Source organism: Oncorhynchus gorbuscha, linkage group LG13 (genome assembly GCF_021184085.1).
Source record: "Oncorhynchus gorbuscha isolate QuinsamMale2020 ecotype Even-year linkage group LG13, OgorEven_v1.0, whole genome shotgun sequence".
NCBI lineage: Eukaryota > Metazoa > Chordata > Actinopteri > Salmoniformes > Salmonidae > Oncorhynchus > Oncorhynchus gorbuscha.
In genome coordinates this window covers 90095199-90105533 of record NC_060185.1, presented here as the reverse complement: position 1 = coordinate 90105533, position 10335 = coordinate 90095199, and the positions used below count along the sequence as shown (strand labels likewise).

Sequence of the window (10335 nt, the reverse complement as noted above, 5' to 3'; positions counted from 1 at the left end):
TTTAATGTCTATGCACACTAGGTAAGAGCTGGGCGGACCACCCCCTGTATTTGGTTAGCACGCCAGGTGGTGCTATAAGTTAGGTAAGTAGTGGGAAGGCAGGTAAGGTAGGAGAGGGGACTCTTTCATTTTTACTTTGGTTCCGTCCAGGGAGGGAAGAATACATTTCCTGTAAACGGTATTTTTCTCTGCATCTGTCATCCTTCCCCTTGCCTACGATCACATACCTTTTCACTCCACGGCCTACGATCACATACCTTTTCACTCCACGGCCTACGATCACACACCTTTTCACTCCACGGCCTACGATCACATACCTTTTCACTCCACGGCCTACGATCACATACCTTTTCACTCCACGGCCTACGATCACATACCTTTTCACTCCACGGCCTACGATCACATACCTTTTCACTCCACGGCCTACGATCACATACCTTTTCACTCCACGGCCTACGATCACATACCTTTTCACTCCACGGCCTACGATCACATACCTTTTCACTCCACGGCCTACGATCACATACCTTTTCACTCCACGGCCTACGATCACATACCTTTTCACTCCACGGCCTACGATCACATACCTTTTCACTCCACGGCCTACGATCACATACCTTTTCACTCCACGGCCTACGATCACATACCTTTTCACTCCACGGCCTACGATCACATACCTTTTCACTCCACGGCCTACGATCACATACCTTTTCACTCCACGGCCTACGATCACATACCTTTTCACTCCTTTTCACACTCTTTTCACTCATACCTTTTCAGTTGAGATGTATCAGGGTGTTGCGTTTCCTCCTCCAAGAGGCGTACGAATATTTCCTAAATATTTGATCAATTCAACATATTCACTCATATCTCCTCGGTGACATAGCTGATGCCCCCCCAAACAATGTAAAGGGTTTTGAGAAAAGTTGTAAAAGTGCTATTTGAATCCAATCCAATAGCATCATTATTCATATCATGTGATATCATTGATAGCATTAGATAGATATATATATATATAGATAGATATATATATATAGATAGATTACTCTGTGCTTCTAGACTATTTCTTGGCTTTGAAATAACTCAAAAAGAGAGCAAACATTTTTTTAAATACGTATCTTTATTCCTCTGTACAAAAATCCTTATCATCATCAGGTTAGGGACTGGTCTGTTTGTAGTATAGTATAATATAATACTGTACATCACTTTGCACTTTACAATATAGAACGGAGCATTTTCACAATTACTGTACATGGGGAGGTTCCAACACATTGGGTTGTGATAACAATGGGTTTCACTATTATAAGGCCTTCCACCAGGAAACAGCAGGTTGACATAAACACTTACTGATCACAATATACTGTGGAGTCTCTGCTGCTTCCCCCATTGATTTGATTCATATCTGCATATTAAATGGCACCCATTCATGTTCTCCTGTTGAAGAGAGACACGTTCATGTTCTCCTGTTGAAGAGAGACACGTTCATGTTCTCCTGTTGAAGAGAGACACGTTCATGTTCTCCTGTTGAAGAGAGACACGTTCATGTTCTCCTGTTGAAGAGAGACACGTTCATGTTCTCCTGTTGAAGAGAGACACGTTCATGTTCTCCTGTTGAAGAGAGACACATTCGTGTTCTCCTGTTGAAGAGAGACAGGTTCATGTTCTCCTGTTCTCCTCGTGTTCTCCTGTTGAAGAGAGACAGGTTCATGTTCTCCTGTTGAAGAGAGACAGGTTCATGTTCTCCTGTTGAAGAGAGACACATTCGTGTTCTCCTGTTGAAGAGAGACAGGTTCATGGTCTCCTGTTGAAGAGAGACAGGTTCATGGTCTCCTGTTGAAGAGAGACAGGTTCATGTTCTCCTGTTGAAGAGAGACAGGTTCATGTTCTCCTGTTGAAGAGAGACAGGTTCATGTTCTCCTGTTGAAGAGAGACACGTTTGTGTTCTCCTGTTGAAGAGAGACAGGTTCATGTTCTCCTGTTGAAGAGAGACAGGTTCATGTTCTCCTGTTGAAGAGAGACAGGTTCATGTTCTCCTGTTGAAGAGAGACACGTTCATGTTCTCCTGTTGAAGAGAGACACATTCGTGTTCTCCTGTTGAAGAGAGACAGGTTCATGTTCTCCTGTTGAAGAGAGACAGGTTCATGTTCTCCTGTTGAAGAGAGACAGGTTGACTATAAGACTGCATGATTTAGGTGTGACTACGTCACCAGTCTGAGGGAAGGGATGTAGTCTACCACCTCAGGTCCAGTGGTGTTCTAGATATTGGAACATGATGCTCTTTTAATTCCTCACGTTTAACCTTTTTTTCCCCAGAGGGGCCAGGAGAGAGCTGGCTTTCTCCGAACACAACAGGACAGAACTGTGCTATTTTAGATCTCTGTGTGTGTGTGTGTGTGTGTGTGTGTGTGTGTGTGTGTGTGTGTGTGTGTGTGTGTGTGTGTGTGTGTGTGTGTGTGTGTGTGTGTGTGTGTGTGTGTGTGTGTGTGTGTGTGTGTGTGTGTGTGTGTGTGTGTGTGTGTGTGTGTGTGTGTGTGTTCAGCAGTAGCCATCCATGCAGCCTGTTCTCTCTTCTCTTTCCACGTGGTCTCAGCAGCTCTCTCGCCTTCTCAGTCTCTCTCTCCGTTTCTCTCCGTCTCCATCTTTCTCCGTCTTTCTCTCTCCGTCTCTCTCTCCGTCTCCGTCTCTCTCTGTCTCTCTCTCCGTCTCTGTCTCTCTCCGTCTCCGTCTCTCTCCATCTCTCTCAGTCTCTCTCTCCATCTCCGTCTCTCTCCGTCTCTCTCTCTCTACATCTCTCCGTCTCTGTCTCTCTCCGTCTCCGTCTCTCTCCGACTCTCCGTCTCCGTCTCTCCGTCTCCTCTACATCTCTCCTCTCGTCTCTCTCCGTCTCTCCGTCTCTCTCTCCGTCTCTCTCTCCGTCTCTCTCTCCGTCTCTCTATCCGTCTCCATCTCTCTCTCCGTCTCCGTCTCTCTCTGTCTCTCTCTCCGTCTCTGTCTCTCTCCGTCTCCGTCTCTCTCCATCTCTCTCCGTCTCTCTCCGTCTCTCTCTCTCTACATCTCTCCGTCTCTGTCTCTCCCCGTCTCTCTCTCCGTCTCTCTCTCCGTCTCTCTCTCCGTCTCTCTCTCCGTCTTTCTCCGTCTACATCTCTCCGTCTCTCTCTCCGTCTCTCTCTCCGTCTCTCTCCGTCTCTCTCCGTCTCTCTCTCCGTCTCTGTCTCTCTCCGTCTCTCTCCGTCTCTCTCTCCGTCTCTCTCTCCGTCTCTCTCTGTCTCTCTCTCCGTCTCTCTCTCCGTCTCTGTCTCTCTCCGTCTCTCTCCGTCTCTCTCCGTCTCTCTCTCCGTCTCTCTCCGTCTCTCTCTCCGTCTCTCTCTCCGTCTCTCTCCGTCTTTCTCCGTCTACATCTCTCCGTCTCTTTCCGTTCACATATCTGTCAGACAGACAGTCATTAGCATGAAGCAGCCAGGTACAGTTATGTGTGTGCGCATGTCTACGTCTCTGTGTGTTCTCTGAAACAGCACTGCCTCTCTGCTGATAGTGGTATCAGTGATAGTCATGTACTATAGACTACTATCACTGGAGGGTGTATAGAAAGCCCACCTCAACCCTGCAGACATGGAGCTGTGATTTAGATGGATACTGCATATAGACACTAGGGGAGCTGTGATTCAGTGGATACTGCATATAGACACTAGGGGAGCTGTGATTCAGCTGGACACTGCATATAGACACTAGGGGAGCTCTGTGATTCAGCTGGATACTGCATATAGACACTAGGGGAGCTGTGATTCAGCTGGATACTGCATATAGACACTAGGTGAGCTGTGATTCAGCTGGATACTGCATATAGACACTAGAGGAGCTGTGATTCAGCTGGATACTGCATATAGACACTAGGGGAGCTGTGATTCAGCGGGATACTGCATATAGACACTAGGGGAGCTGTGATTCAGCGGGATACTGCATATAGACACTAGGGGAGCTCTGTGATTCGGCTGGATACTGCATATAGACACTAGGGGAGCTGTGATTCAGCAGGATACTGCATATAGACACTAGGGGAGCTCTGTGATTCAGCTGGATACTGCATATAGACACTAGGGGAGCTCTGTGATTCAGCGGGATACTGCATATAGACACTAGAGGAGATATGGGATTCAGCTGGATACTGCATATAGACACTAGGGGAGCTCTGTGATTCAGCGGGATACTGCATATAGACACTAGGGGAGCTCTGTGGTTCAGCTGGATACTGCATATAGACACTACTGGGGAGCTAGGGGAGATATGGGATTCAGCTGGATACTACAGGGATGACACTAGGGGAGCTGTGATTCAGCTGGATACTGCATATAGACACTAGGGGAGCTGTGATTCAGTGGGATACTGCAGGGATGACACTAGAGGAGATATGTGATTCAGCTGGATACTGCAGGGATGACACTAGGGGAGATATGGGATTCATCTGGATACTGCAGGGATGACACTAGGGGAGATATGGGATTCAGCTGGATACTGCAGGGATGACACTAGGGGAGATATGGGATTCAGCTGGATACTGCAGGGATGACACTAGAGGAGATATGGGATTCAGCTGGGTACTGCAGGGATGACACTAGGGGAGATATGGGATTCATCTGGATACTGCAGAGATGACACTAGAGGAGATATGGGATTCAGCTGGGTACTGCAGGGATGACACTAGAGGAGATATGGGATTCAGCTGGATACTGCAGGGATGACACTAGAGGAGATATGGGATTCAGCTGGATACTGCAGGGATGACACTAGAGGAGATATGGGATTCAGCTGGATACTGCAGGGATGACACTAGAGGAGATATGGGATTCAGCTGGATACTGCAGAGATGACACTAGAGGAGATATGGGATTCATCTGGATACTGCAGGGATGACACTAGGGGAGATATGGGATTCATCTGGATACTGCAGGGATGACACTAGAGGAGATGTGATTTCCAAATGGCACCCTATTCCCTTTAGGGATGTACTACCCCATAGGGCTCTGGTCAAAAGCAGTGCACTATACGGCTTGTAGGCTACTGGCTACTAGCCGCTCTACATGTTAGCATCTCAATGAAAAGGGGAATGAATAATATTAAAGGCCTAACCAGCAGTAAATAGTGCAGGCCACTGAGGCCAGGTAGTAGGTTTAACTGTGAGGGGACGGCAATAGAAGTTAGAGTTCAGTTGGCATAGAAACACTAGACTAATGGAATATAAGGAGATTGAAACACTAGACTAATGGAATATAAAGAGATTGAAACACTAGACTAATGGAATATAAGGAGATTGAAACACTAGACGAATGGAATATAAGGAGATTGAAACACTAGACGAATGGAATATAAGGAGATTGAAACACTAGACGAATGGAATATAAAGAGATTGAAACACTAGACTAATGGAATATAAAGAGATTGAAACACTAGACTAATGGAATATAAAGAGATTGAAACACTAGACTAATGGAATATAAAGAGATTGAAACACTAGACTAATGGAATATAAAGAGATTGAAACACTAGACTAATGGAATATAAGGAGATTGAAACACTAGACTAATGGAATATAAAGAGATTGAAACACTAGATTAATGGAATATAAAGAGATTGAAACACTAGACTAATGGAATATAAGGAGATTGAAACACTAGACTAATGGAATATAAAGAGATTGAAACACTAGATTAATGGAATATAAAGAGATTGAAACACTAGACTAATGGAATATAAGGAGATTGAAACACTACATTAATAGAATATAAAGAGATTGAAACACTAGACTAATGGAATATAAGGAGATTGAAACACTAGATTATTGGGATATAATGGCATTGTCAGGTTGTGCTCAATTTTTGTTTTGTTTTAAGATGCATACCAGCTAGTTCCCGGTCCAAACTGTCGATGAATCTCTGTAGGTCGTCTGTGTCTCCCATTCTGGCTGCAGACACAAAGGAGAGCATGTGAGAAGGAGAAAAGGAGAGTGGTTGAAAGGAACATTTCTGTGGAGAGATTCAGCAGTAGCAGCTCTATGTTCACTGGCATTTCCTCCTTTGGACCAGAGCAGGAAAAGTGATCCAAATCACAGAATTATATAAGAAGAACCTGCATCCCAAATAGCACCCTATTCCCTAGAGCCCTTAGGGCCCTGGATAAATGTAGTGAACTATATAGGAAATAGGGTACCATTTGGAACACAATGAAGGAGTCAGGACACAACCCCTGGTTTAACCAAGATAGAAAATAAAATGCACAGACTCTTATTCAGCTGGCTTTATAAAAAATCACATCTTAAACAGCCCATAATGTAAAACTCCACTGAGCCGGTGAGACGCCTGCAGCACACCTCAGACTGACCGACATGGATCTTACAGTGTTATATTTAGCTTATGTATGGGTTATGAATGCTTTATGTAATGCTATGTATGTCTAATGCATGTCTTAAGTCGTGTTATGTATGTCTAATGTATGTCTTAAGTAGTGTTATGTATGTCTAATGTATGTCTTAAGTCGTGTTATGTATGTCTAATGTATGTCTTAAGTCGTGTTATGTATGTCTAATGTATGTCTTAAGTAGTGTTATGTATGTCTAATGTATGTCTTAAGTAGTGTTATGTATGTCTAATGTATGTCTTAAGTAGTGTTATGTATGTCTTAAGTAGTGCAATGTATGTCTTAAGAAGTGTTATGTATGTCTAATGTATGCTTTAAGTAGTGTTATGCATGTCTTAAGTAATGCAATGTGTGACAGTATAATGGAGACAGACAGACTGGTGCCCCTCAACCAGCACTCTGTGGTCTTTCCATTAACATTATTCCTTCATCTACATTAGACAATGTAGACTCTTTCACCCAGCCACACACAGCTGCTTCTACCTCCCCCCAACTCCTCTCTCCTCCCCTATAACCACTCTCTCCTCTCCTCAAACCACTCTCTCCTCCCCTCAAACCACTCTCTCCTCCCCCCAACTCCTCTCTCCTCCCCTCAAACCACTCTCTCCTCCCCCCAACTTCTCTCCCTCCCCTCCAAACACTCTTCCCCCAACTTCTCTCCCTCCAGACACTCTCCTCTCCCCTCCAGACACTCTCTCCTCCCCTCCAGACACTCTCTCCTCCCCTCCAGACACCCTCTCCTCCCCTCCAGACACTCTCTCCTCCCCTCCAGACACTCTCCACTCCAGACACTCTCTTCTGATCAGTGATACATTATTTAACCATTATACCAACCCTAGGCCACCACCACACACTGACACACAAACCTTTACCAACCCTAAACCCCCACCACACACCTATACCAACCCTAACCTCCCACCACACACCTATACCAGCCCTAAACCCTAACCTCCCACCACACACCTATACCAACCCTAAACCCCCACCACACACCTATACCAACCCTAACCTCCCACCACACACCTATACCAACCCTAACCTCCCACCACACACCTATACCAACCCTAAACCCCCACCACGCACCTATACCAACCCTAAACCCCCACCACACACCTATACCAACCCTAAACCCCCACCACGCACCTATACCAACCCTAAACCCCCACCACACACCTATACCAACCATAAACCCCCACCACACACCTATACCAACCATAAACCCCCACCACACACCTATACCAACCATAAACCCCCACCACACACCTATACCAACCATAAACCCCCACCACACACCTATACCAACCATAAACCCCCACCACACACCTATACCAACCATAAACCCCACTCCCCAACCCCCAGATGACGCTCAATAGCCCTGCAGGAGACAGGCTGTAGAAGCACAGCAGCCCAGCTTTGTTTTGTAAACTCAGCTCAATGGTGATCGATGGTAATGCACTAATTATCTGTGTAAAAGTAATATTGAATGGACTGATAATGATCTCCTACTGCAGTGTTTCCCAACCGTGGTCCTCCAGTATCCCCAACAGGAAGCCGTTTCATTGTAGATCTTGACAAACACCCCTCATTCAACTCATTGAGGGCTTGATAATTAGTTGACTAAATGTGTACTGTTCGGAGGTGCTTGAGGACCAGGAAATACTGTGCTACTATGACTCTAGCTGGTCAGATAGCTCAGAGCTAGTTTAGATGGTCCACTGATGGGTTGAGATGTAGTGGTATAAGTCTCTTACCTTTGGGCGTCACTGTTATGCCTGCAGTGCGGAGCTCTTCTTCGCTGGTGTTCCAACTGTTACCCAGAGACACCTCACTGCCTGGAGGGAGGGATGAGCAAGAGAGGGACAGACAAGGTTAGACCATGTGGAACAACTAATATTTACCATCTTAGTAGACACTTTTATTCAAAGCAACTTAGAGTCTTGGATGCCTACCTGGCATTGCTGTCATGCCCTGGCCATAGAGAGGCTTTTATTCTCTATTTTGGTTAGGGCAGGGTGTGACTAGGGTGGGCATTCTATGTTCATTTTCTATGTTTTGTATTTCTGTGTTTGGCCATGTGTGGTTCTCAATCAGAGGCAGCTGTCTATCATTGTCTCTGATTGAGAACCATACTTAGGTAGCCTTTTTTGTTTAGTGTTCAGCTTCACCATTAAAATGATGAACACGTACCATGCTGCGGTCTTCCACCAACGGCCATTACATTTGCAAGCTCCATGCTCTACCGACTGAGCTACAGAGGACCATTCTGACAGCTAATGTTGAATATAACTTTCAGATTGAATAAGCTAATGCAACTCTTCATCCACAGACAGTCATGCACATCTATTCCATGTACTGGAACAAACATGCATTAGCTGAAATGGTGTTATTTTGTGTTCCTTTCTATTTTCATGTTACTCTCTATTTTCATGTAAAGTTGATGCATGTTCATGAGCCGATGTTGTCACCAGTGAAACCTGTCAAGTGTGGGTTGACCGTGGCTGCCCACATGCGTATTCTCCCGCTATACCACATCTGAGTCACCGTTCACGCATAAACAACACGCGCCCTCTTCCACCTATGTATTGGACACATAACAACGACCATAAAGGTTTAGACCTAAAGGCTACTCACTGCAGTCACTATTGTCCTCCACGCCACTGTCGCTGACCACTGAGCCGTCGTCCCCTAGCCCGGTGCGCCGTTTGGCTTCAGACAGGAGCCGCTCGTATGCGTACGGGACGCTTTGTGAAGGCTCTCTCAACTCCTCAACCACATCAGCGAACTCCTGGAGCAGATCAGTTAGCTCCTGCTCCAAGTCTGATAGGGGATTTCGAATATGGTTTTAGTTAGAGTGAGAATAATTCAATTCGTGATTGAATATAATAACTTTACACGTGTATTTTAATTAGCCTATTAATAATAGACTTAAAGTGATTAACGTCAAAAACCAAATAACCGATACCAAACAAAATCAGGCTATTTGAAATCGATCCAGATTAAAAATCTACACCAGCAGGACTAAAATGCAAGAAAAAAACGTTTCAATAATCAATAGCCTAATGATAAACATGTCACATCAAGCCAACACTCAGAACCCACCTGAAAAGTTGTCTGTGGGCATTCTGAAGTTTTCTGTAGACATTCTGAAAAGCGGGAATAATGCGTCGATGACTAATAGAATACTTAAACTGTTCAAGATGTCAAGTTTCAAGTGGACACATGGGGTCTTCTGTTTATAAAGCCTCCTTAGACTCACAACGGGTCGCGCTCTGCAGCACCCAATCAGATCACTGCGTGCGCGGCTTCTGTGGTTACAGTAGTGAGTGGGCGTCGCGAATGTAACAGAAAAGGACGAGGGAAAAAACAAACGTAAACGAATGAACGGAACAGTCTCAGAAACCCCAAAATAGAGTCTTATGCAACTCGGAGACATTTTTCTGATGGGTTTTCCATGCGTCACAGAAATCCTCTCTATGCTGCCAATTCAGTCTAGAGTTTAAAGGAAATTGACGAATGGAATAAAGAGATTTTGCAAAAAGATTTTGTCTATGAGTTCAACCATTATGTAGTAAATGGTATGCCTACTGTTTCCTATTATCTATTATAAACAGCCAATATGGCTATCCTACTACTGTTTCCTAGGAATCAAATCAAATCAAATCAAATTTATTTATATAGCCCTTCGTACATCAGCTGATATCTCAAAGTGCTGTACAGAAACCCAGCCTAAAACCCCAAACAGCAAACAATGCAGGTGTAAAAGCACGGTGGCTAGGAAAAACTCCCTAGAAAGGCCAAAACCTAGGAAGAAACCTAGAGAGGAACCGGGCTATGTGGGGTGGCCAGTCCTCTTCTGGCTGTGCCGGGTAGAGATTATAACAGAACATGACCAAGATGTTCAAATGTTCATAAATGACCAGCATGGTC

General features: G+C 45.0%; 1 protein-coding gene across 2 annotated transcripts; it reads right to left on the bottom strand.

Annotated features, from left to right (window-relative positions):
• Positions 1 to 1107: 1107 nt before the first annotated feature.
• Positions 1108 to 10041, bottom strand: LOC123993691. 2 transcript variants are annotated; one of them, XM_046296093.1, is made up of 5 exons: positions 9508 to 10041; positions 9040 to 9225; positions 8160 to 8240; positions 5894 to 5956; positions 1108 to 2149 (listed from the first exon to the last, which is right to left on the bottom strand). In XM_046296093.1, exons 1-5 carry the CDS (start codon positions 9839 to 9841, stop codon positions 1995 to 1997), a joined length of 819 nt encoding a protein of 272 aa, XP_046152049.1. In that variant the 5' UTR covers positions 9842 to 10041; the 3' UTR covers positions 1108 to 1994. The 2 variants fall into 2 exon arrangements, with proteins under 2 accessions (XP_046152049.1, XP_046152050.1); XM_046296094.1 differs by lacking the exon at positions 1108 to 2149 and adding an exon at positions 3362 to 3424 and having other exon boundaries at positions 9508 to 10025.
• Between the last annotated feature and the right edge of the window lie 294 nt (positions 10042 to 10335).

Coding starts and splice junctions, on each gene's coding strand:
- LOC123993691 (XM_046296093.1), bottom strand. CDS start 9,841: ATGTCTCCGAGTTGCATAAGACTCTATTTTGGGGTTTCTGAGACTGTT. Junction 9,226..9,507: donor GCCCACAGACAACTTTTCAG/GTGGGTTCTGAG, acceptor ATCCCCTATCAG/ACTTGGAGCAGGAGCTAACT. Junction 8,241..9,039: donor GGAGGACAATAGTGACTGCA/GTGAGTAGCCTT, acceptor CCCTCCCTCCAG/GCAGTGAGGTGTCTCTGGGT.